Below are 24853 nucleotides of genomic sequence, written 5' to 3' on the forward strand. Positions count from 1 at the left end.
CGTTGTCTATTCTACGGTGACTTCAACCTCAGCAACATTGTCGCGGGAACTCACTCCAACGTAGCATTTGTAGGTGCCGCGGTCAACCCTCCATTTCCCACCAGACCCCGGACCTCCTTTCCCCACGACATCGAACCAGGCAACCGCCTTTGCGTCAAGATGTATGGCCAGAGACTTTGACTCTCCAGGGCGGAGCGCGACTTTCTGGAATCCAGCAAGGGATCTCGGGGCCGAAGGACGGCCTAGCCCCTTGATCGCGGGCGAAGACGAGACGTAGACTTGTAGGACCTCGCTGCCCGAGATGTCGCCAACGTTGGTGACCGTGGCGACAATTGAAGCAGAGCGGTCGCCGGCGGCGGAGATGGTGCCCTTGACCGCAACATCGATGATTTGGAACTTGGTATAGGACAATCCATACCCAAAAGGCCACAAAGGCTCTGTCCCTTGCTCGTCGAGCCAGCGGTACCCAACCAGCACACCCTCTCCGTATTCCGCATAATCATTCTCCGCGTCACCAGGAAACCACTTGTGCGATCCATGGTCTTCTATCCTCTTAGGAAACGTCAGCGGCAGCTTCCCGGAAGGATTGACCTTGCCAAAGATCACGTCCGCAATGGCGTTTCCGCACTCCTGCCCTTGGTACCACGCATGCACAATCGCAGCGGGCCCATCAACCCACAGCATGGCCACGGCACATGCAGACTGCGTCACCACGACCACGTTCGGGTTAACAGCCACGACCGCAGCAACCAGCTCGTCCGTCCTCCGCGGGAGCGACAGCGAAGTGCGATCCGACCCTTCACGCTCAGTGTCGTTATTATGCCCCACAACAAGCACAACCGCATCAACACCCTCCGCCGCCGCGACCGCGTCGCGGAACATCTGCTCCTCGTCGTGACGGAAGAGCATTCCCACGCGGACGCCCGAGATCTTGTGGAAGAGCGTGTTGTCATGCGGTCTTGTCGGTGGCGGCACGACGAGGTTGTCGACGCGCAGGCGGTACGTCTTGCCCGCGTCCAGCTCCCTGCTCGCAAACACCTCGACGCTGCCGCAGTTCATGAAGTTGCCGCTGATCTGCGTCCAGTCTGAGTTATCGATTAGCAGTTCGTCGTCGATGAAGAGCTTCGCCTTACCGGTGTTGGAGAGGCTGAAGTCGTAGGTCCCTGTGGCGCTGGGGCGGAGTAGGCCGGTTGCTTTGTAGCTATAGGTTGTTCCGCGGAGGGAGGGGGGCACGTCGCCGTCGGACATGAAGTAGACGAGGGAGTTGTGCCAGTCTGAAGAGGAGATGATGTCGCCGGAGAAGGTGTTCCCTGAGAAGAAGTCGACGCGGAGGCCGGGGGAGCCTGTGGTTGGGTTCGTGAGGCAGTCACCGATCAGGGGTGGTTGGAGGTGCGTGAAGATGCCGCAATGGTGGGTGATTTGGATGTCTGGGTTGGCAGACTTGGCAGCGTGGCTGAGGGAATCAAAGGGTGTGGTGATGTAGTACGGGTTCACGATGGCGCTGCCGGTGCCGCCTGTTGTCGGGGTTTTGGCGTTGGGACCGATAATGGCAAGGGAGCGGAGCTTAGAAGGCTTGAGAGGGAGGATGCCGGTGTTCTTGAGGAGGACTATGCCTTGGGAGGCTGCCTCTCTGGCCGTTTGGCGGGATTCGGGAGTGTCCGACTCGGCCTCGTTGCCTTCTATACCTTCATGGATGCCGTTTGTGCCATTTTGTTGTGGGCTGTCGAGTAGCTGAGCTCGTGCGAGGAGACGAAGGAGTCTTTCGACAGACGGGTTGATGTGTTCTTCTTCGGAGACAGCACCAGACTCGACGGCTCTCAGCAACGCTTTTCCATAACGGAGCGGCGGGCCGGGCATTTCCAGATCTGTGGTGGCACGGATGCTGTCGATGGTCGAGTTTAACCCTCCCCAGTCGCTCATCACCAGCCCATCGTATCCCCACTCCTGTCGCAAGATATCATAAACCAGAAAGCGGCTGGTGTCAGCATGTTCGCCGTTGATCTTGGGATATGCTGTCATGGCAGTCCAGGGATCCGCTTTCAACGCCATGTCGAACGGTTTGAGGTAGATCTCTCTCAGCGTCCGCTCGTCAATCTGCTCGTCCATGTTGAAGCGTCTCGTCTCCATGTCGTTGGCGACGTAGTGCTTCATACAAGCTCCCACGCCTTCGCTTTGCACTCCCTCGATGTAACTGCTAGCCATGACGCCTGTGAGATACGGGTCTTCGCCAAAGTTTTCGAAGTTGCGGCCGCCAAAGGGTGAGCGGCTGATATTCATAGTCGGCGCGAGTAAAACGTGGGCTCCTTTGGTCTTGGCCTCGGCGCCGAGGATCTTGCCGACTCGTTGAATGAGATCTGGGTCGAAGGTGGCCGCGAGAGAGATGCCACAGGGGATGTATGTGGTGTGAGTCCCGTCAGTCCATCGTGAGCCGCGGACGCCAGCCGGACCGTCGCTTGTCTTGAGGCTGCGGATGCCGAGGCGGGGAATATCTGCGGTTTCCCACATGTTCTTGCCGGATAAGAGGGTGCATTTTTCTTCCAAGTTAAGGGACTGGAGGATCTTGGAGATGCTATCGTTCATGTTAAGCCTTGGTGCCTCCATAGCTGCGTCGATGGCCATATCGAGGAGAATGGGTCGCACGAAAAGGGACAGTGGTTGTCTTCAATGACACCCAGCTCGGCTCTGACGTGTAATGACATTTTGAATTCAGAATCGAACAATAAAGTTCTATATACAGATGTTCCTGCGGTCAGCGAAAAAGAGCCCTCGCGCGTTGACGGGTACTGCATCTGGGGTTCAAGGTGAGCTTAACGGGACAGACTCCGCCGTAGCATGCCGCAGAGGCACCATGGCAGGCGGAAGCAAGCCGCCAAGCCATCGACGAAGAATGACGCCTCGCATGATTGTGGGCGGTCTGGGCGGACAGCATCCCGTCGCGATTGGGGTTGGAGGATGCGAGGCGGAATGGAGCGGGTTTTCCGTCGCGACCTCAGGAGACCCAGCACCGGCTTCTCTGACCCACTTCTCTCTAGGATTCGGGCGAACAGCATCCGAGTCACGTGGGTCAGCTCGTGATCCCGCGTCAAGGTCGCATTCAAAGGCCCGTGCATGAGACGAGCAAGGCCCGTGCGTTCGAGCTCGTCATTGAGCTTGGGAGGCGTAGGGAACCCGGAAGGCGTGGAAAAGGGGGGCAACTGCCGCTTGCGATCCAAAGTTTAATCAGAGCTCCTGCAATTCTTATCTTTCTCTGCTTGCGGCGAATGATCTTTCCAACAACCCATTTCCCAGCTTCCCTTCCTTCAGAATCACTTCCAATTCGAGCTATCTGCCTCACTGCTGCGTTCCCAGAACAATCCACCTCTTCGCTTACATTCCTCGACCCTCGTCCCTGCTGAAGATACCGTCATCGCGATCGGTCACCATGGGTGCCCCCACTGCGACCCCGCCATCGGCAAGCACCAGCTTCGGATACACGCCGACATACACGCCGCCTTATCGGACTCCCCAAAGCGCCTCCAGGAACACCTTCCCAGCGTCCACCCCGACACCTTCACCGTTGGGAAAGCGGAAAGCTGCCGCTGCCAACGATGGGTCCCCTGAGAAGAAGAAACCGAAGAAGGATCCCAACGCCGAAAAGCGATTGCGCCGCTTCCGCCCCAGGCCGCCCTCAAACTTCAGCGACGTCTACAACAGAGCTCTGACGCAGAGGTGATTTCCATCGGACACGACTCCGCGTGATCCTGCTGACTTGTGATCGCAGATTCTATGTACTCGAGCGACGAAGATGCGGCACCGATGAAGTTCCAGAGGAGGAGATCGAGTTGACGGGGTCCACGGGCAACATCTACACCGTCAAGATCGCCCAGCGTCCCACGTGCACCTGTCCTCACTTCCTTGCCGGCAACCAATGCAAGCACTGGCTTTATGTACACAGCTCCCCACCCCTACGTCGCAAGCGCCTCTAACAGTTGCAGGTCATGTCTCGGGTCCTCCGCGCCAAATTCGAGCATACTTACCAACTTGCCCTGCTCACTACCGAACTCAAGGAGATCTTCGCCAACGCCCCGCCCATCGATAAGCCCTCCGATGCTACGCAAGATAAGAACCGGAAGCCCGTCGAAGGCGACTGCCCCATTTGCTTCTGCGAACTCGAGGCTGAGGGTGGCGAGGCAGTCGTCTACTGCCGCGCTGCTTGCGGTCAGAACATCCACAAGGAGTGCTTTGATACCTGGGCTGCGACGAAGCGTAGGAGCGGTTCGAACGTGACGTGCCCATACTGTCGCAGCGTGTGGGAGAACGACACTGGCGACATGGTGAAGACCGTCAAGAAGAAAGGTCAGGCAACGTATGAAGGCTATGTGAACGTAGCGGATCAACTAGGCATCAGCACTCAAAGAGGTTTGTCATCTTGAGATGCCAGCTTCAGGACTGGATTAACACACGACTACAGATCACAGCACCTACTCGAGATGGTGGAGAGGCTCGAGATATTATTAAAGCCGATTCACCCCACAACTTTGCTATTTGCGTTCGGCTGTTTACGGACCTTCACCGAGGGGCTTCGATTCCTTTTGGGTCGCTGGAGGTTTATTGGCGCTGATTCAAGGCGAAGGGAATGCGAACTTGTGACGACGACGATAGATACCCATTAGCAGGCTGCTACTTTCAGCCAATGAATTGATGATGCATAGTGCTTCAATTTAATGAGCTGCATGACAATCGTAGCGTTGATGAGGAGGTTTGTACCCATGGATGTTCAGAAACATGTACCAGCCATTAGCAGATCCGTTACTGGCAATTTCCCGGATAACTGATCGTCTCTCAAACGTGCCGCAATAAGGGCCAGCTTCATCATAAGACATACATGTTTTTCTGCAATTACGCTATTTTACAATGCGAGATAGCGAGCCATCATGATACTGGGCTAGCAATGACACATCATACATTTTACTGGGTCCTCTTCTCCCTCTCGGCCTTCATCTTCTGGTCCTCCTCCTCCGTCTTGGGAACCTTGACCAACGTAGGCACCGTAACAGCATTCAGCTTCCGCAGCGCCTACAAACCCGTTAGCACACATCCCCTCCCCGCATCGAAAAACCCCCTTACCCAACAGGGCGGCAACAACATCACCCGACAAAACAAAGCCACGGTGCCCTCCTTCCACAACCACAACGCCGTCCACAACGCCTTTGAATACGACTCCTGAAAAGCGTCACATACCTGCGAAAAGGCGCCCTCGGGCAGCTCGTTGTCCCACTTGTCGCTGACCTTGGCGATCTTGCCGTCGGCGCCGACCTCGATCTGCACGGTGCTCTCCATCGTCTGCTCGCTCTTGACGCCCTTGACGGTGTACGTGTTCTTGAGCTTGAACTCGATGGGGTTGCCCGCGGACGTGACGGTGTGCGACTGGATCCGGATCGGGTCGAAAAGCGCGGGCAGGCCGTACCACTGCGCGGCGAACTTGTCGTAGCCCTCGGCGATGGTGATGTTGTCCTGGAAGGTGGCGGTTTTGGACCAGAGGGAGAGGTGTTTGAGGGTGGGGTTTCCCTCGAAGAGCTGCCGTGGTGGTTAGTGATTTGGCGATTTGGTTTGGGGAGGAAGGGAGTTACGTCTAGAACGCTGCCGACTAGGACCTTCTGCTGGTCGGACAGCGAGACGCCTGACTTTTGGACGATGTCCTTGTTCTTGATACCGATCGACTCGAAGGAAGGCGCGTTGGCGGACGCGGAGGCTTGCGCCTTTGCGGTCTCGGAGGGGGTTCCGGTGGACATGTTTGCTTGGGCGCTTTTGGCGAGGGACTTGGCTTGAGGGGTTGAGAGGATTTGTTTCGCGAGGCGGGCTGTTGAGGGCATGGAGGCGGTGGTGTGATGGGAAGAAAGGGATTGAAGCGGTCAAAAGGAACGAAACGTCGCTCGGTTTATGGAAGTTTTGCTGCGGTAAGGACTTTGACCGTCGAGGTGTGTCGCGCATGTCTTGGTCGCGTCACTGGCTTGTGAGGCGTGGTGATGATGGTGGGTGACGTCATGACTTGGATTTGGGGACGGCCTGGGGGTTTTGCTCCGGCTTGGATCGGATGAGAAGATGCCATTCCGGGATTTTTATGTCCATATTAGGAGTGAAGCTTTTCTGGTGGTGTTGATGTAAGTCTTGGTGAAAGTCTTGGTGTCTCGTCCGCCGTCCTAGGTTCCGGTCTGGTCGGCGCCAATTTCGGGGTGCGGACGGGGGTAGACCCACAGTTCCCACCCGCACCCGCGCTGTCGCCGGCCCGGATATCCTCTCACTCCACCAACAAATGCACCTGCGCGACTGTTCTTCTAGAAACAAAATTCAAGGGACAGCACATTTTCGCAGGCGCGCAATTGAATAGAACAAAAGTGAGCGTTCAGTTCCGTGGTTCCAGCGCCCTTGATGTACTCCGAATAAGCGCCCAGTGCCTTCTCGGCAGCACCCCCGGGACCGTAATACCTCTCTACAATCGATTCGACAGACACATATCAAAGGGATTTTCCGGGCATCTCAACCCTTTTGGGAATATCTTGATTGAACACTGAAATCCTCGCAAGGACACAGCATGTCAAGCTTCCAAACAGAAGCACCCGACACAAATTTCCTTCTAACTCTGCGAAGGAAAAGTTAGAAGGAAAGAAGGATCCTCACCACCATCAACGCACGTCGCGAACCACAGAATCATTTTCATTCATCATAACGTCGTCTGCTCCGTTCGCTTGTGGGACTTTCCAAGAGGTGGTGCACACCCATCCCGAGACGTTCAGCAACAGGCAGCTTCACGACCTTGATATGTTGTGCCTTAGATTCCCTCGGTTTTTGAAACAGTAACGTAGTGCTTTAGTAGGCGCCTTGATCAATATTATCAACAGAGATTTTCCACAGCTTTTATACCCCCACAAGTGGATATGGCTGGGCTAAAGAGGTAGAAAAGACGTTCATCAGTCGGAGGTTGCACGCGACCCCAGCCACCTCCCTGTCTCCCATAACAAAGACGGCAGGTGACGGCGCCGGGCGATCACGGCAAGCTCGGAGAGTAAGCTTCTCCATACTCGATCCATAAATAGCTCCAAAATAACACTATTGTTGCCGCTGCATTGACGTCACCCACCTTGTCGTGTGAGCCAAATGTTACTGGGTGGAGAACTGTCAAGTTACGATCGGCAAAACCTGCCAGGTCAAGTCAACCACCTCCAGACGTCGACAAAATCAGCGAAGCGCAGGAAGTGCGAGAGGCTTGTGAGAGCTCACGATGTCAATGGCTTCACATTGTTTACAACCAAAAAGTCTTGCCGACATAGGTACCTATTGTGTATTATGGCTACTCAGCCGTTCAAGCTCAATACACGCATATTGCCTGGACCACACCGTACGATCACAAACAACAGCTTGGCATCTTAAAGCTACTTCATAACTTACCCTCTGGCCATGTTTTCATCAGAAACGGTCGATGAGCGCAATCAGACATCCAAAGATCATCGCCATAGCTGACTCATGTAAGGACGCTGAGAGCCATGTTTGCCAGAGGCTGGGCGATGGAGCTCACATCCGCACGCTATTGAAATGTACGTTGTCGATCGTATCTTGGCAGATTGAGTGGCACATTGTAAGGTCGTGGTTGAATAGCCGCAGCCGACGTTGCAGTTTTCCCCGTTGACGCGAAGATCAGGAACATGATTGAGACCTTGTCAGCGAGCTAGACAAGACGATCGCGTTTTCAGAATTCAGATAAACTTAAACCGCCTCCCCCTGTTAAAAGGGCCAAAAGCTAGGAAACTCCCGCGATAAAGAATCGACTTCACTGGTCATCAGGCGCCAACCAGCGGCTGTCAAGCGCCCAGCAGAGACATGATGTCAGTCTATGGGCTGGTATATCTGTGGCATATCAGCAAAAGGCTGAGCTCCTTCGGGTCATGAGAAGGTACTGGGGGCATCAGATTAGGAGTTGCCCCAAGCTCTCAGCATTAAGTGGCTTCATGTCTTCAGGGCTGAAGCCATTTGCCCCGGTTGTTACCCCACGTGCGGAATGTCGTGTTTCTGGGATACTGTGGAGAGGGTCGGAGTTGTAATGACTCGGCGTTCAACCTCAAGGTATCATTCCCCAAGGGGTTCCAGCTCTTGCGCGAATGGCCTTGGAAATGAGGGAGGGAGATTAGAGTGATCGGTGAGCGTTTTAGTTCAGCGGAATCAATACCCATTGCGCTCTTGTGCTGGAAATATTTTGCTCGCAAGTTGTGAAAATAAAAAGGAACAAGTGATGAGGGTGGAGCATTGGACGTTGGAGAGGTTCAACAGCGTGTGTCGTCATCGGCGAGACGGGTGGCCCACAGTGTTTGATTTAGGTTCCCGAAATGAGGAACCATCATTCTGCATTTCCAGGCCTGTGAGACTAGGATCGTAAATTAGCCAGTGAAGAGGTTCTCGCGATTGTCACGTCGTAGGCGAAGATAATAAGGAGGCCTCACGTGCTCCGCGGTTGATGTTGGCTCGTGAACGTTTGAATTACTACTTTAAAGGAAAATGCATGCCTGCTCTGAAAAGTGATATCACACGTTGATTAACCCCCCCAGCCCCGCGTTTCTCTTTTCAGTGCACATTGGGATGACTTTAGTTAGCCTCAGCGCCTTGAGCACCACACTTCTTCTCGCAATAGTACGTGAACTCGTCGCCACCGATATGCCAAGCCTCAGAATTGCAACCGAGGCCGTCCTGAGGAACATATGAGCTGCGTGGAAACCTAGACGAAGAGGTGGACGACTCACAAAAGTGCAATCAGGGCACGTGTCCCATTGGTTGCTTCCAGTATTGCGCGCCTTGTACATGTCGCAAGCACACTTGGTCTCGTCGGGCAAGATCTCGTAGTTCTTGACCCAATTGTAGCTGGGACTGTACGGAGTGCCGCCAATAGGGTTATTCGTTCTGTCCTTGACGCACACGGCAGTCTTATGGAGGTCGGCGAAGACGCTATTGGGGGTCAATACACGTGGCCAACAAAGAAGGAAGTTGAGGAACCAACCCAGCTGCAAGGAGAACCACGGCGAGGATATTGGAGGTCTGCATCTTGGAAACTGATCGGAAGGAGATGGCTGAAAGACGATAGTAGGGACTAGAGGAAGATTGAAAATATCGGCTGGTCAACGGTTGAGGTAGTTAGAAGAGGTCTGGGACGGGTGCTCAAATACGAGAATGATCTACGCGTTGGATTGGGAATAACATGATATCCAACTCTTCCAACAAAGTTCACAATAGTCCTTCTCATCGAAGACTTACAGTTGCGGTCGCGCACGCTCATCTTTCCTTCTTGAGTGTGATCAATCTATTTGCAACCAACTATCGAAGTGCATTACTCAAACCGTGAAGCACTCGTCCAACATTAACACGATGTTCTCCCGCAAAAGGTCTCGCTTTTCTTGCAGATACCCACCAGTTCAGCTTGATTGATGTCCATAGTTCATCTCATGATGCACTCTGAGTCGTGTGGTATGGAGAACTTCGAACGATCGCTTGCCTGTTAGGGTAATCGTCTGTGCCAAAGATGGAGCATATCTGGGTCGGTCCACCACGTCGGTGAAGTGTTGCCGACGGGTCGGAAGCTGATCATAACTCGTTCAGTTATAGATGTCAGGTTGAGGAGAAGGTCTGCCTCCAATGATGTGGTTGGGTTGGTGGTTGGCTGCTTCTCAACCCAATTATCTGGAGCCTGCGCCATGACTCGCTGGGTTGGCGCTGTAAGCGACTTCGTCGTCGGATGAACTCCACTGCCCTTGATGATTGAGCCGACTCCGAGTCTCATGCGATAGTCTGTGTTAAGTGACATTTGCAATTGACTGGCGGCGAAGACATACTATGGACATTCTGTACGAGCTGAAAAGCTATAAAGCTATGATGGCTGCCACTCGATCTGCGACTTGACGTGATCTCAGTATCCCTTTCTTCTCTCCCTCAGATATTACTTCTCAGCACTCGAAGATTACTTGTCTTTGTCGGCACAATGGTTTCTGCCAAGCTCATCACCGTTGTCATGGCTACGGCCGCAAGTGCTGCTCCTCACTTCGCCCTTCGAAGCCAATATGGGAATAGCACTAGACGGTCTGTAGACCATAACCTGGCTGGCGATGAAATGCTTGTTTACAAAAACGGGAATGGTATGTCATTTTCTTGTTTAGTCGCTCTCAAACACTTTACATTCTATGGAAGGCTTATCAAACTAATGCCCTACAGTGGAGGTCGTCAACGAGAAGCAATGGCTCGCCCTCCTCGAGAGCGAGGGCATCAACCCTGAGACCCCCAAGTTCCCCCAAGAATGGCTCGACAGCGCGAATCACCTTGCACCTACTCCATTCAACGAGACCTCCGACTCCAACCTCCACACTCGTGACTGCTCCAACACCTTTTCCATCACAACCGACAAGACGGAGCGTTTCGTCAACTGGGATGTGCAAATGGCTCCCGTTGTTATTGGCTTTGGCAAGGGCATCGATGTTTCCGTCGCCTCTTCGTACTCAGTCGCAAACAGTGTATCTGGCAGCGCTGGTATTGACATAAAGGCTATCAAGGACCGTCTGGGCGCAAGCTTTGGCGTTGACTACACCCGCACTTGGACGACAACGGCTACCACGACGGTGCGCGGCACCATTGAGGATGGTTGGACGGGTACTGTCATTACCCGCCCCTGGGTGAACCGCCGGTCCGGACGTACCTTTCAGGGATGCCCGGGCTCTTTGAAGCAAACGGGCACGTGGATCGCTGATTCGTACGAGGAAGGGTCCTATGAGGGTGTGAAGTGGGTTGCTGGAGCCATCACCGTGTGTGCCAAGCAGCAGAAGGCCATTCCTTTGTCCCGTTGCAACGGTGACGGAGATTTCAAATAAGAGGTCACGCAGTGATCGAGGTACTGCGGAGAAGGCCACAACAAGGATATTTCCCATGGTCTCACTTAGGCGTCACTCAGGGCCAGAGAAATCAAGTTGGAGAGGAACGTAGATACCCGCAGTCGTTGACTGACGCATGCAATGTAAATATCTTTACGAATTATGTAAAACGATACTCAGGTTGCCCGATACGACTCAATCAATTGGTGTACAAGGTTTCGCATTAATCTTCGTTGACTCCTTCATTGATGGAAATCCACGGACTCCATTGAAAATGCTGGCCTCAAGTCTCCAAAGCAAGAAGAACAGAATGATCTCGTCTTCAATAAAGAGAGCAACATATCGTGGATGAAAGAGCCCCCTCCGCTCGTCTCAGCAATAAACACCTTATGTCCTCTTGCCAAGACAGACTAGACCCCTAATGTGGTGGATGACCAGGCCTCGCAGCGGCGCAGCAGTCTCAAAGACACCTAACTCCCACAATGGCCGCCAAAGAGACCTGCTCGGATTGGTGGGGAAATCTCACATCTCACAAGCCGGGCGCGAGGCATTGGCGTATATGGCATCACATGGCCTTCTTTTCGAAGTGCCTGCCCATGAGCATAGCCCGTATATGCCTGACGCCTCTTTCTTGCTTGCAAGGCGGACCCTGGAGGCGATGTTCCAACGGTGGATAAAAGAGCTGAAATAAGCTTAAAACCACTTCAATGATCTTCCACCCGAATTCCAACCAAAATATATTTTCTAATCAAAGGAAAAATCGACAGAAGACTATCATGGGTTTTGTATGACCTCATGCCCTTGGACACGCCACAGCGAACGGCACGCTGACAGCCATTAGTTCAGTTCCGTGGGACGAGGACTTGACAAGTTCGCAATGTACACAGTAAACAGCGTTGGTATGTGTAACACCTTCTCCTTGCAGTGTTGTCGAGCTCATTTCTGTTTCCGACAATTTCTGATTGATGAAATAGCTACAAATGCCCCGCAGAACCAGGGAATTGTCGTTGGCGACATTCCCCCTGGGAACATGCCCTCCAAGGGTCATCGACCGTGTCCTGAGCATTTGTTGCCGAAGAAGCGCGAGCAAGCGTCGGTGCAGAATGAAGGTGCACCTCAGCCGAGTATGGTGGATTCGAAGGTTGCAAATAACATGCTTGGATAATCTCGTAGTACGAGGTGCTCGTAGAGAATAGAGCCTCCTAACCTTCTGGTGTTTGTCATCTCATCGTACTTCTAAGCTTGTGCACGTCGGCTGGTTTTCTCTCCACAGTCGCCCAGGGGTCTCAGCTGTTGTTTGTCAGCCCTGCAAGTCGACTCGCCGTGAGTCACTCACGTCATCCGCATTTCTGGCAAGCATCTGCCCTTGACCTCTGTCGGGTTTAAGACGCAGATGCAGTCAATGCTTCAAAGTTACGGTCGTCTCAAGAGGGGGCATCCCATAATTGACCAATCACCAATCGGCCAGCTTACGAATCAGCACTGAAGTTAAGCTGGTCGATTCTATCTTTCAACCCACCATGTGCAAACCGCTGCTATCTCCACCAAATTGGAACAAAGCTCCAATCTGGATGTTGCAACATCGGGTCGGCCAACACCACAAGAGAGTATGTCAGCGGCATATCATGGCATGATTACCAGTATCCGGGCCTTGGCGATTATCACTTGCCGCCCGTATGTGCCCATGAAGAGACTTGAAAAGTATTTGAACCTGCCTTTCTCGCTTGCTATTGTCGAAAAGCTCAGCATTGAACAGCAGCAACAGCTTCAGCAACAGCAACACAACATCCAAACCCTGCCCCACACACAACACAATCGCCAGACATGGCGGCCACTCAAGATAACAAGACAGGTTTCTTCCCATTGGCCGGTGTCGCTACTGATGGTTGGTCCACCGAAGATGAGGCAACAGCCACATGTCTTTGTGGTGCCGTCCAGCTCGCCTTCGTAAGTCCCAACAACGGCTTGCAATTCAGCTTGGAATCTTGACTGACCTACCGCCACAGCCAACACATGGGCCAGGCCTTATCAGCAGATTCCTCTGCCACTGCGCCGACTGTCGCAAAATCAGTTCATCGATGTTCTGCTCCAACTTTACCGTTGCCGACACCCACCTACGCCACCTTCGAGGCAAGGAAACCCTGAAGTCTTTTACCCAGTCCAAGACCATTGCCACGGGGAACGATATGGCCAACCACTTCTGTGGTAATTGTGGAACCCTCTTGTACCGTGTCTCTTCGGGTTTGCCGGGAATGAGTATCCTTCGTCTCGGCACTGTCGATGACTTCAGCTTGGTCGAAAAGAAGTTGAAGCCGCAGGTGGAGCAGTTCATCGACACTCGGGCGAGTTGGCTTCGTCCGGTAGATGGAGTCAAGCAGATGAAAGAGATGCATACACCAGAGGATGTTGCGGGAATAGAGTAGAACGAGAATTGTCAATTGGCAGGCTGAAACTTGCTTTATGATGCTACACGCATTTTCCCTCTTTTGTTCAATGCTTCTGGCTGTTGTTGTCTGTTTGTAGGCTGCCATAAGACGAACTCCTCAGCGACAGGGCGTAGCGCGTGCTCTCGTCCAAGTCTTCAGCCGGGAGCCCCAGGCGATCTCCGTCAGACTCAAAGTCTGCATCTCCGCTGGGAAAGAAGACCCGAGCATACATCGATCTGTAAAAGCCCTCCGGCTTTCCCCTCTCCATGTCCTCCATGCCAGCCTTGTAGCGCGCCTTGGTTGGTTCGAAGTAGATCCTCCAGTCGTCGTCAGTCGTGCCCGTGACTCTCTTCACACTGTCGAACATCTCTCTCTGGGTGATTTTAAAGCTTGAAATGAAGAGAGTACTGTTGTGGAACTCGGAAATCGTCGTTGACTTGTCATCTTCGTCTTCGGGAAGTACTCTCAAACTGAGAAGTGAAGCAACTGCGCGTCCGCACTGGACCCAAGTTGACGTGTTGATGGCCTTCTTGCCGTCGTCGTAGAACGTGATGATGCGGTTGTCGAGATCGAACCCAAAAGTTGCAGGACCGGCAATTAGGCTGTACTCGTACCAGAACCCGTTCATCAAGGTAATTGATGTCATGCCGGCCTGTTGGATCTCGGCGATGTTTGCGAGGACCGTGTTCCCAACAGGAATGTCTCGCCGGAGATTCTCGCTGGTTGCGAAATTGATGCTGTAGGCGTTTGGCATCACGTACCTCACTCCCGCCTTTGCCGCGGCCCTGACCAAGGCACTGTGGGTTCCTGGCGCCGCGCTGAGGGAAAGGGTAATTATCAAGAAATCCTGGCCTTTTAGAGCGTCGATCAGAGATTCCTCGTTGTTGTAGTCAACAAATGTCTTCTCTAAACCTTCGGGCAGCGAGTTGCTGCTCCCGCTGCGCGTGATAGCTGTGACTCGGTGCTTTCCTGTTTTCAGAAGTTGCACTGCAATAGCTCTGCCTATTTGACCCCCTGCCTCGAAAGAAGTTAGCATGCAAAGCCCAATGATCGCCAGAGTCAACCAACCAACTTACACCAACAACTGCAACATTCTCAATGGAATTACGAAACCCTTCGGGTGCATCTCTCGCGTACTTCGCCATTGCGAAAACAATTTTGATAAGGATGAATTAGAGCAGATGCAACGCGTAACCAACAGAAGCGGCGAATTATGTGTAATCGGAGTTGTAGAAAGTTTGTACGCTGTGGCAAGCTCCGTCGAATGGATGGCGCCCTTATATGTGAGGCAGCACCCATCGTCGCCCAACAACCGTTAGTAAGTAGGCTCGGTCAAACTCTGGAGTTATTGGACCTGAAAGTGAAACTCGGTATCGTTTGTATCGTGGAAGTAAGGCTGACAGTAGGTTCCGGTCGGCCCTACGGGAGTTAAGCTTTCTGTCACCGATGATTCGGAGCCGCCGGTCAGCACCTCATCTGCGTTGTGGGAACACAGATCCTTGCATCGCATCCGACTTTCGTGGTTATTAAACTCCATCTGGCTAGCGTTACGTTCTCCATACTTCTTCTGCTCAGTTCGGAGCCGGACGACAACCTTTTGGTCGCATCCATCTCCACGGGTCCTATCGACGTAATTGATCTTGGTATATGGTTCTCTTCATTGTATGGTTAATTTACGCTTTCCTCAGGGTCAGATCGTCTGATTTCATGACACGTACAGAGCGGTCAATCTTCTGCCAATCTTGGGTGCGGATACCGCCCCAGCCGCATGAACAGCCGGCAAGATGGTCACAGCTTTGATGGTGTCTTCCAACCTTAAAGGATTTAAAAGAATTAGTAAATCATCCGTAAGCCCGCAAGACAGACATAGAATCCTGTCTATTTGTGATCGTCTCATCTGCCCGCTATTTCTCACAGATCGTCCCAACTTCTCAACCAGTCGGCACGGTCTTTCCGTCAATCTAAAGATGACCAAGGTCCTTGTTACAGGTACCGTGAACATCAGGATACACTCCAGCGAGCAAAAGCTAACAGGTTGATTTTACCGATCAGGCGGAACGGGTTTCGTCGCCGGCCATGTGATCGATGTCCTCCTTCAACGCGGACACTCCGTCCTGACAACGGCTCGATCGCAAGAGAAGGCGATGGCTATTCATGGATCTTTCAAAGACGTCCCCAAAAGCAAGCTCGAAACCATCGTCGTCCCCGACATTGCAGCCAAAGGAGCCTTTTCCGCTCTCAGCACCCACAGCCTGGAAGCTGTGCTTCATGTGGCTAGTCCGGTAAGCTTGCGAAACCTAGACAGCCTCAATTCCCCTCGTTGCTCATCAGATTCAGTTCCATTACAACGTCACCGACCCGAAAAAGGATCTGATTGACCCTGCAGTCTTGGGTACGACCGGAGTTCTGCATGCGATCAAAGAATCCTGCCCAGGTGTGAAGCGCGTCGTGGTTACTTCCTCCTTTGCGGTTATTCTCAACCCTGGCCTTGCCGCCTCGGGGGCGGAGAAGACATACTCAGAAGAGGATTGGAGCCCGTTGACCATTGAAGATGCGTACGCGAGCCCCGTGAGCGCCTACGTCGTATCCAAAAAGTCGGCAGAGAAGGCCGCCTGGGATTTTGTCGCCAACGAGAAACCCAATTTCACCCTCTCCACGATCAACCCGCCAATGATTTACGGCCCGGTCAGACTACCGCCGAAGACTCTTGCTGAGGTCAACACTTCAAACCAGCTCCTGGCAGAGGTGATTACTGGCAAGCACAAGGGTGGACTCCCGTCTACAGCACTGCCTCTCTGGGCTGATGTTCGCGACGTGGCATTGGCGCATGTCAAGGCCATGGAAACTGACCAAGCAGCTGGAAAGCGTTTCTTTGTTACCAGTGGCTTCTATAGCAACGCTGAAATGGGCAAGATCGTATGGGATAAGTTCCCAGACTTGCGGGAGAAGTTGCCTGGGCTGGATGCGATAGGAGGAGCACCAAATCCGAACCTTAAGTCGTTTGGCTACAACACTTCCAGAGCTGAGGAAATTCTGGGAATGAAGTGGACAGCATATGAGAAGACTGTGGTGGATTCCGTGAAGTCTCTGATGGACTTGGAGGGTTGAAGCAACATCGGTAGCTCAATGTAGAGCTCCATTTAGATTAGAACAAGTCTCTTTTGTTATGCTGCAAATGCGTAGCTCCCTGTCGTTGCAAAGACTGACCAATAGTCCAAATTTGGCTCCGTGTCCATGACCTCGGCAATGTCTTTCGCCGTCTTCAAACCTCCGGACTGCCACATGTTTGCGAGGCAGTTCTTCACCCACTGCTTCACCGAATCATCTTCCGACACTTGGTGGACAAGATATAACGGGGCGAGGAATGTGCGACACTGAAGCTGTTGCACGGGCGAGAAGGGAAGAGTGTTCGTCTCGCACACCCTTGGCAACGTGAATTGTGGTACGGACGCGCAAATGTGATGTGCAATGTCTCGAATCGTCTTCTTGAAGGCACTGTCTTGAGTATAGCTGCCATCCGCAGTGTAACGCTTTACTATGATGTATAGAATAAGCCTCATTGTTCGAAGCGCATTGGTGACTTGCGTGGTGTAGTGGTCCGGGTAGAGATGATAATATGTGCCGAGAACATGAGGATTACCCCCGGTGACTGGTATCAAGAGGGGCCGCCATGTCGATGGCACTGTCGCTTCCAATGTAACCAGTTGATCGTCCAGACTCTTAGCTCGGATGATGAAGTTGCGTTCTGATATTCTTCCCGCTTTGAAATCGAAGTGTAAGTTTGAGACGCGATTCAGAATGCCTAGAAAGCTCCACTTGGGACTGTTAACATGATAGCCAATGTTGCGACGCACTGAAGCCAGCTCCTTAGGCGTGTTGATACCGACTGTTGCGCAGGTAACTATGACAGCAGTCACTAGTCGGGCGGCAACCTGACGTCCAGTCGGGCTCGATAGGATGGTTGTTGCGCGGGAGTGTAGGAGGGTCAGACCCCCCTGAGAGTGACTCTTCCAGGCCTGGGAGTTTTGGGGATCGCGATGGACCATTTTCTCGTACATGTCTAGTAGAAGAACCGATTGAAGAGCTTCCTCAGCTCCTTCGGAGCTAAGATCATTCAAAGATCGGCTAAGCCTCTGGATTGCTTTGACGTAACTGGAATTGGCGAGCGCGAGGAGATGCGCACTGCCCAGCTGCGTACCCATATATGCTAAGCTGGCTGCTTCGACACTCGCAGAGAGATGATCGCATGCTGTGGCGGTCCTATAATGGTGGGTTACTTCCCCCATGCTGCGCGTGAACCCGCCAATGTAGGTCGAGAAGAAAGCGTAGCGAGCGCGGGTGTCCCAGCCCAGTTCGAGACCAGTCGGCTGGCTTTGTAACCCTGGAATAACTCCGTCTCTCTGGGTGACTACCTTCCGCTCCACCGATCGAGACTCGTCCCGAACCTGCAAAGCGTTGGGATCCCGATAGCCGTGGCAGGTTATTTTGGCCCTGCGGCATTGGCCGCAAGCTTCTAATCGCAGATCGCACTGAAAATCAATAATGTTAGTATGAGCCCAAAATTCCAGTTTGATTGACATCTTTTTCGATAGTTCCTTATGGTGGTATGGGGAGCGTACCCTTAGCTTTCTGGACCTGCAGGGGAAGCAGGCCGGCGAAGGTCGACCGTGGAACACCATCTCGACTAGCTCAGCGTGATTTTCCTCGAGGAGACTGAATGCCGAAGAGCCACGGGAATTTCGACAACTATTAGGAGTGAGTTTACCTCTGATGTCTCCGGAACTTCGATTACTTCCGTCTCCTAATTCCAAATGAAGGGAAAAACTCCGCGCAACAAGCAGAGGCATTTTGAGTCAGGCCAACACGAGCTTGACTTCGAGTGTGAAGCAACCTCATTGGGCATGAGATTGCCGCATTGGGTTAGCGTTCCGTCGTCCAAACTCTATTATGTGGATTTCCATTAGAGAGCAGCGGCCAGTGCGATGAATCTTGAGATGCATTTGTAAATGAACGTGGGGTCTTCGCTGCTTGTTATTCACTGAATACAACTTGAGTGATTCTTCTTGAAAGAATCGTCATGTCTTTAGTCCTGCTTATTTTTAAGTCTTGAGTAAGTCGATGTAGAAGCGCGCGGTGGGATCCCACGGCCAGGAACCAGCAGTTTTAGACTGAGAACTGGTACCAGCGCTCGCTTTCGCAAATAAAGAGCGATGGAGTTGGCTCCAACACGCGATAACAGACTTACTCGCGGACATGCAGAACTACGGCAATGAAGGCCGAGAACCTTGGAAGCTGAACCTGGGATGCGATTTTGTCAGTCTTCTGCGTCATAGTTTTCAGAACATACATATTTCAATGATTACCTCTGAGGATGGGGATGGTTGCTCCTGAACAGCAATCCATATTGAGGCACGTATCGCTCCCCTTTCTTGCCGACTTCTTTTTCTTGACACTCCCCGTCATCATACTAAATCCTGGCCGAGTTTCTGCAACTTCAAGGCAAACGAATCCGCGCCGTATCGTTCACGAGCCCCGCTAAGTCATCGGAATGTCTATTGCAATCACCGTCCTCTTCCATAATGAAAAGGACTTTCAACACGATACCAACTTTCATGTCAATCAAGGCAAGCCCTGCGAGCAACATGACAGGCAAGAAACCAAAGCGGCCGCTGTTCCCCACGCAAGCTTTCGCCGTGGATTCGATGGATATCCGCCGTTGGTCACCTCCGGATCGTTGGCAAACTTCGATAATGAAGATCAAATCATGTCTGCCTCTACAAGACTGAAGATGGAAGGCGGATATCTCCAGGTCAACCGTCCCACCAATCCGTCTTCGTTCTCAAGGAGGTGATTAGGAAGGCATTGGAAGAGTGAAATGGAACATAACACAGACCATGTTACGTTAGTCTCTGTTGACTGTGGATATTCCTGATGCCAAGACGCGAATGAGATGTGTTAAGAGGCACTTGACTCTGGCCGGGGCCAGTCTCATCGCTCGCATCATGTTAGAAGACAACTCAGCACAATTGTACCAAGTCCCATAGTATCTTTGACCAAAGAAATTTGGGTATCGATTGAAAACAGAACATTGCCTACAAATGGCAGAGCGAAGTTGGTTCCTTCACGGGATCTCCTGCCACTATTGTGAGAACATTAGTATGTCTCACTTCCAAAGCCCAACATGGCTACTGCGCCGATCAATTCATACCGGTCATGATAAAACCCTGTCCGCTCAAAGGCCTCTCTTTCCATACCAAGCCCTCCACCTCACCTCTGAAATCAGCCGTCTCTTCTACCAGGTCCCATTCCCCAGTGGTGTGGTTCTTCTTCAGCGAACGGAAAATGATGGTTTCCCCTGCATCCTCAAATATGAATTCGCGTCTGCATAGGCGTCTCCATTGCTCCGCCGCCGTGCCTTCCTTGGCATTGTCTCTTTCAAGGTCACGGTTTTTGAGAAGGACGGCAAGAAAAGCTTGGCTATCCCACAATCCTTCCCGCCTAGGGTACTTTTCGAGAATCCGTGTCGCGCTCTCTCTTACCAGTGGATCGCGGCAGGTCATGGCGACAATAGTGAGTTGCCATGCGATGCCAAACTCCATAGAGAAGAGATTCGCCGGCGACTTGATATCCTTCTCTTGTTCGCGCAGCAATATCTCGATAACTTCGTTGATCTCCCGACAGTATGGTGTCATGCTGGAGATGGTCGCCTCATCTGCATACTTGGGGAAGAAGCTGTAGATAAACATAATCAAGTAGTGCATCCGCAGATGCAAGATCTTGAGATACTCTCTCCGACTGATGGAACTGTCTGACAGAGTCCTATTGTAAAGAGGCTCGAAAGATGCTCGCCATTGTTGCAAGTGCCCCATGGACTTCTCACAATATGCAAGCAGCTCTGGGCGGTCTTGCATGATCACAAGGAGTTCGTCGATTCCCTTCTCGTCTGTTATCTCATCTAACTTGAGATCGTCGATGACGCTGAGCAATAACGGACCGAGTTTCGCGATGCGCCGCTGACACACCTGCCACCAGGTGTACGCCTGTTCGGCATCGTAGAAGATCTCTGGCATGTTTTTCCTGCCTTCCCCTGGGTCTGTGTAGCGTTGGATCTGCATGTTGTACGTCTCAATAGTGTGACCGCGGGCTTTGAGGCCTCTAATGAGCTCATAGGCTGGTGAGCGACTGGTCTTTACGTTGCCGGCTAGAACGGTGCGACTCTGTACGTCGAGATGGTTGTACAGGTCTAAGACCTCAGTGATGAGTTGTCGCGGGTCGGGGGCGAGATTCCAGATACGCGCGTCCGCATCCTCGCTCATAAGCAGTTCCTGTAATAGCACGAAACCATATCTCACGTGCTGCAGCGCCGAATGCCGATTTCCGCGGAGGGCCTCAAATGAAACAAACAGTATGGACAACAGGACTGCTTCCTGAATGCTTGCTGTTTGGAAGTCGGCGTGAGCTTGCAGTCGGAGAGCTTGGCAATAATGAACGATGGCGCTCTGGTAGTGTTGGCTCTGAAGAAGGTCGGCGATGTTGTTGAAGTTCCTCGCGACGACGTAGTTCCCTTTTTGTGACAGCGCCCTGCTCATGGCGCCGATACTGATGGCCGCGTGTCGTAGCGCTGGGTTCTGTCTGCTGAGTTGCGGCATCATCTCGTTCCAGAGCTTGGTGCGGGAGAACGGCGCGCCGCCGAGGGAAACCTGAACAAGGTCGTTCCAGTCTTCGAAGTAAACGCTGTCTCTATCATTCTCAAAGTCCAGAGAGTTCATGTCCGGTTCTCTTGGTAGCACACGCTGGTTGGCGCGACATGGTGACGGAGGGTTGAGTCGTTGCGGTTGGGCGGCAGGCCTGCCCCTCGCCTTCCGTGGCTTGACGACATACCCATCGCATACGCCACGGGTTTTCAGGCAGTTCATGCAATGTGGCTTTGCCTCATCGCATTTGATGTGCCGTTTTCTAGAAGGGTTAATGTTAGATAACAGCCTAGGATCGGCCACTTAGGCGTCTTGTTAAACTCACTTGCCTGCTGAGGGTGAGCGGAGTGCAGCATACGCGAGCGGGGCTTTTGGTACTCACAGGTCACACAGCCTGTCCTTACTTTAGGCGTGCTGGTGCGGGTGTGTCTGGGGCGGTGAGCGACAGATAGTCTGCCGTTGCTGTTGTTATCGCTTTCGAGTGAGCCGGCCTGGCTGGCAGCGCTTCTCGGCGATGTCGACGCCGTATCTGCAAGATGTGCTGGATCCATCTGATGGTGGGATTGTCCGAGGGTAACTCAAATGAGAGGGATGGGAAAGATTTCCGGTCGGTCGGTCGCTATGTCTCCGCGTTGGGCCCGACCCATGCAAAAGGTGAGCCGCAGATGAGCACTTGGCAAGGGGTCTCTGAAGGAGCAACGTCAGAGGGCGTGCCGGTTTAGGTAGATTTACGGGCTCTGCAGCGTCTCCTGGAAGTGGGCTGATTTGGTCGAGATCCGCCGGTGATGTGTAGGGCGCTATCAAATTCGTAGTATGCTCAGCTGCTTGTTTCTGGCAAAAGGGGATGCTCTCAATGAGGCACAGAGTCGATGGATGAAGCAAACACGTTTGTCATCAAGGCAAGAGTGAACCTGTCAGCTCTTTTTCCTGACCTGGAGGTCGCGTAGGCAGTATTTCGAGCAGTGATCATGGGGCGCAGGGATCAGTCTCGGCTTGAACGATCAAGGGGTCTTGATGCATACTTTATGCCAGATGTGGCTGAACTGGGTTAGAATGAGAATGCGACTCTCTTAACTGCAAGATGAACTCCACATGACTCGAAAAAGTCCGTCCGCCTCCAACAAAGTACTGCCACAGGTCAGACAGACTGCGCCATGTACTTCCGTACTCTCATTAGCCAACAAGAGTTTAGCGTTCTATCCTGCAGTCAGCAGAATGCGGCCGCCGTAAACCCGCAAGGATGATCACAGTTCCCCGCCGATCACTGGTTTACCGCTGAAGCCAAAGTTCCATTAATAATTCCCATCCCCGCGCTCGTCTTTCCTCGATTTCCTCTTCCTTCCTCAGGACAATCAACCTATCTCGCAAGTCGAGACCCTCAACTCCCTCCGTTTCTAAAACGCCAACTTCTGGCCCCTAGTTAACGGGGCCCCTACACTCTGCAACAATGCCGGCCGCCGCAGCATCAGCATCGGCCGCCTGCCGCCAGATCGCCAGATTCTGGTGGCAACCTCACCAACAGTCTGCCATGGGCAGCGGATAATTGCAATCTCCCCGGCGAGACCGGCTTCATTCACGATCTTCAGTATCAACCACAACAACCGTTGTCGACCGCTGGTCTCCCGGGTGCGGATTTTGGGCTCTTCGGACCTGAATCCGTCCACACCGATCCGAGCCTTACCTGTTTTCTTGATCCGACACCTTGGGACACTCTGCCGTGGACGTCTGCCGCTACTGCGACGCCTCACGTCAGTGCCAGTCCCCTCGACAGCTCAATTGACCAATGTAAGTTGACTCATTCCGTGACTCCTTCAATTGGCCTCAAGCTAAACATATATGTAGCATTCCCCTACATTGACACCACACCACCAACCCTCTTCGACACCTTCCCGGATAGCCTCCTCCCTCCTCACCTGGACCCTCTCTTCGGCTCCAGTGACAGCTCGAACAACAACAGTCCGAATCAGCCTCCTCCCCTGGACATGTCAGTATACACTGCTGCGCCGGGGGTCCCATCATCTCACCGTTCCTCGCCCAACTCTGACGGCCAAGGCCAAGAGATATCGACCCCCCACACCGACAAGATCCTGCGCCGGCAGCGAAACACCATCGCCGCCCGCAAGTACCGCCAGAAGAAGGTTGATCGCATCTCGGACCTTGAGAAGAAGTTGGAGGACATGACGCGCGAACGCGACGAACTCCGTCTTCGTCTCGCACGTCAGGAGGCAGAGACCGAGGCTCTTAGGAGCGTTATGCGGAAGGAAACTAAGCCGTAGCTGGATGGTCAGCCTTTTTGTCTTTTCGCCTCCGTGGGAATGAGTTGTATGAAGGAAGCGCTGGTGTTTGTCAGACGATGTCGGCTGGAAATGGACCCATGGACTCGCACCTTGTGGTGCGAGAGAGTTTTGTGTTCAGTCATCTTCCGGTGTTGTCATCATGTAGCAGCTAATGAATGGAATGTTTGGTTAATTGTCAACTTGCCTATCTCTTCATCATTGTGATGTACCATGCACTTCTCATGGCTTCTTGTCGTTAGTGCTGGGGTTAACTTGAACTCATTTCTTCATTGCAAACAGACTCTACGATGATGAAAGCTATTTAAATCTATCTTTATATGATTTCGCGATCTTCTTTCCTTGGTGGTTCAACATGACCCAAGATGGCTCATTCAGCATGCTGAATTACGGCAGTAAGCGACAATCGCTCACGAAACCAATCCCGTGGCCACCGAGATGCGGCACGAGATACGAAATCACCACTTTTGGGAGGTGATGTCCAACGTCAACATAATGGCTCAATGTGATGCTCAATGGCTCATCCATCGTCATTCCATAACGACAACGTACAAAAAGGACGTCCTTCAGCGACATATCACCCCTCATTCTCCCAGTCGGCAGCCCATTCCGGACCCTTCTTCGAGTGGAGGATGACAGGTTCGTGCACAACGCCATGACTGGGATGATCCTAGTCATTCTCAACCAAAACATGCATTAGCCCTTGCTAGCGCGGATGATTCATCGTGAGCCATGCTTGGCGCTGCGGCCTGGTCCAACCACGGTGTCACCCACTGAAGCGAACAGTTCCAGACGGGACGGAGAGTTCGCCCACCGACAACCCGACAAAAATGGGGCGATCCCAGGCAAACGGACGGGAATCAGGACCCCGAAGCTTGTTATAATGCTTAGATGCATCATCAGCCCCTTGGCGAGTTCGCTTAGATGACTTGATGCAAGCAGCTGTCCCGTGCATAACCTCTGCATAACATCAATCGGCAGTTGGCTCGGCCGGTTGGTTCTGTACACAAATTGAGCCACTCATGTCGAAAGACTCAATACTTCTCCATCATCACCACACAATCAGACACCTCAAATTCGACACTGCCCTTCCAATCCTTACGTAATCCGACGTGGTCACGTATCAATGACACTGCTGCTCTGAGATTAATTGGCGTTGAAACATGACACCGGAGACAGCCTGTATGTCAGCCGTATGGCCGCATATGCTTACCCGTCACAAAGAATGGGAGCCTCGGTCCGAAAAGGAAGCCCAATATTCTGCCCAGCATGCCGAGAGGCCTGAGTTTTATCATTGAAAAGATTGTTTTTCGATGCTAGCAACATATGAATCGACTTAAAGGAGTCAGAATGGCGGACAATTACCTAGCTTCAAACCTTTCTTTCTAAGGTAAGTCGAGTCGGTCTCCTAGTTCAGGCTGTAACGCAATGCCTGGAAGCTAGTATGCGACCGTTTTCTGGGTTAAGATTAATTTACAACCTATGTTCTGCGAACTCTTGATAGATGTAGCTCACGACGTGCTATGCAATATGGCAAAAGTAAATGCACAATGCAAGCTAAA

The 24853-nt window shown here is 52.5% G+C and overlaps 12 protein-coding genes across 12 annotated transcripts; 6 read left to right on the forward strand and 6 right to left on the reverse strand.

The window, feature by feature from the left end:
- Window positions 1–6: 6 nt before the first annotated feature.
- bglB-0 (Beta-glucosidase B) lies at window positions 7–2619 on the reverse strand (the record flags this gene model as incomplete). Its single annotated transcript, XM_032032599.1, has 2 exons — window positions 7–1085; window positions 1134–2619. The coding sequence occupies 2 exons, from the start codon at window positions 2617–2619 to the stop codon at window positions 7–9; spliced, it is 2565 nt and encodes an 854-aa protein (XP_031887996.1).
- Window positions 2620–3421: 802 nt separating this feature from the next.
- On the forward strand, window positions 3422–4497 carry CGGC5_v011527 (uncharacterized protein; the record flags this gene model as incomplete). Its single annotated transcript, XM_032032598.1, has 4 exons — window positions 3422–3708; window positions 3761–3926; window positions 3975–4398; window positions 4451–4497. The coding sequence occupies 4 exons, from the start codon at window positions 3422–3424 to the stop codon at window positions 4495–4497; spliced, it is 924 nt and encodes a 307-aa protein (XP_031887992.1).
- A 450-nt stretch (window positions 4498–4947) lies between these two features.
- Window positions 4948–5771, reverse strand: CGGC5_v011528 (uncharacterized protein; the record flags this gene model as incomplete). The annotated part of the gene is made up of 3 exons (XM_032032597.2): window positions 4948–5055; window positions 5107–5556; window positions 5610–5771. 3 exons carry the CDS (start codon window positions 5769–5771, stop codon window positions 4948–4950), a joined length of 720 nt encoding a protein of 239 aa, XP_031887994.2.
- A 2842-nt stretch (window positions 5772–8613) lies between these two features.
- CGGC5_v011529 (uncharacterized protein) lies at window positions 8614–9066 on the reverse strand (the record flags this gene model as incomplete). Its single annotated transcript, XM_032032595.1, has 3 exons — window positions 8614–8715; window positions 8769–8970; window positions 9023–9066. 3 exons carry the CDS (start codon window positions 9064–9066, stop codon window positions 8614–8616), a joined length of 348 nt encoding a protein of 115 aa, XP_031887999.1.
- Window positions 9067–9997: 931 nt separating this feature from the next.
- CGGC5_v011530 (uncharacterized protein) lies at window positions 9998–10877 on the forward strand (the record flags this gene model as incomplete). Its single annotated transcript, XM_032032594.1, has 2 exons — window positions 9998–10151; window positions 10228–10877. 2 exons carry the CDS (start codon window positions 9998–10000, stop codon window positions 10875–10877), a joined length of 804 nt encoding a protein of 267 aa, XP_031888000.1.
- Window positions 10878–11754: 877 nt separating this feature from the next.
- CGGC5_v011531 (uncharacterized protein) lies at window positions 11755–12042 on the forward strand (the record flags this gene model as incomplete). Its single annotated transcript, XM_032032593.2, has 2 exons — window positions 11755–11776; window positions 11852–12042. 2 exons carry the CDS (start codon window positions 11755–11757, stop codon window positions 12040–12042), a joined length of 213 nt encoding a protein of 70 aa, XP_031887997.2.
- A 659-nt stretch (window positions 12043–12701) lies between these two features.
- CGGC5_v011532 (uncharacterized protein) lies at window positions 12702–13300 on the forward strand (the record flags this gene model as incomplete). Its single annotated transcript, XM_032032592.1, has 2 exons — window positions 12702–12824; window positions 12884–13300. The coding sequence occupies 2 exons, from the start codon at window positions 12702–12704 to the stop codon at window positions 13298–13300; spliced, it is 540 nt and encodes a 179-aa protein (XP_031887998.1).
- Window positions 13301–13367: 67 nt separating this feature from the next.
- Window positions 13368–14448, reverse strand: CGGC5_v011533 (uncharacterized protein; the record flags this gene model as incomplete). Its single annotated transcript, XM_032032590.1, has 2 exons — window positions 13368–14321; window positions 14380–14448. 2 exons carry the CDS (start codon window positions 14446–14448, stop codon window positions 13368–13370), a joined length of 1023 nt encoding a protein of 340 aa, XP_031887828.1.
- Window positions 14449–15270: 822 nt separating this feature from the next.
- azaE-1 (Ketoreductase azaE) lies at window positions 15271–16411 on the forward strand (the record flags this gene model as incomplete). Its single annotated transcript, XM_032032589.1, has 3 exons — window positions 15271–15292; window positions 15356–15585; window positions 15641–16411. The coding sequence occupies 3 exons, from the start codon at window positions 15271–15273 to the stop codon at window positions 16409–16411; spliced, it is 1023 nt and encodes a 340-aa protein (XP_031887827.1).
- Window positions 16412–16467: 56 nt separating this feature from the next.
- On the reverse strand, window positions 16468–17982 carry CGGC5_v011535 (uncharacterized protein; the record flags this gene model as incomplete). Its single annotated transcript, XM_032032588.1, has 2 exons — window positions 16468–17832; window positions 17923–17982. 2 exons carry the CDS (start codon window positions 17980–17982, stop codon window positions 16468–16470), a joined length of 1425 nt encoding a protein of 474 aa, XP_031887835.1.
- Window positions 17983–19395: 1413 nt separating this feature from the next.
- Window positions 19396–21548, reverse strand: atnN-3 (Aspercryptin biosynthesis cluster-specific transcription regulator atnN; the record flags this gene model as incomplete). Its single annotated transcript, XM_032032587.2, has 3 exons — window positions 19396–19442; window positions 19512–21259; window positions 21376–21548. The coding sequence occupies 3 exons, from the start codon at window positions 21546–21548 to the stop codon at window positions 19396–19398; spliced, it is 1968 nt and encodes a 655-aa protein (XP_031887834.2).
- A 603-nt stretch (window positions 21549–22151) lies between these two features.
- CGGC5_v011537 (uncharacterized protein) lies at window positions 22152–23273 on the forward strand (the record flags this gene model as incomplete). The annotated part of the gene is made up of 3 exons (XM_066152542.1): window positions 22152–22223; window positions 22461–22782; window positions 22840–23273. 3 exons carry the CDS (start codon window positions 22152–22154, stop codon window positions 23271–23273), a joined length of 828 nt encoding a protein of 275 aa, XP_066008278.1.
- Window positions 23274–24853: the final 1580 nt, after the last annotated feature.

The sequence above is a fragment of the Colletotrichum fructicola genome, assembly GCF_000319635.2.
Source record: "Colletotrichum fructicola Nara gc5 chromosome Unknown KSG_Nara_v1_contig06, whole genome shotgun sequence".
Taxonomy (NCBI): domain Eukaryota; kingdom Fungi; phylum Ascomycota; class Sordariomycetes; order Glomerellales; family Glomerellaceae; genus Colletotrichum; species Colletotrichum fructicola.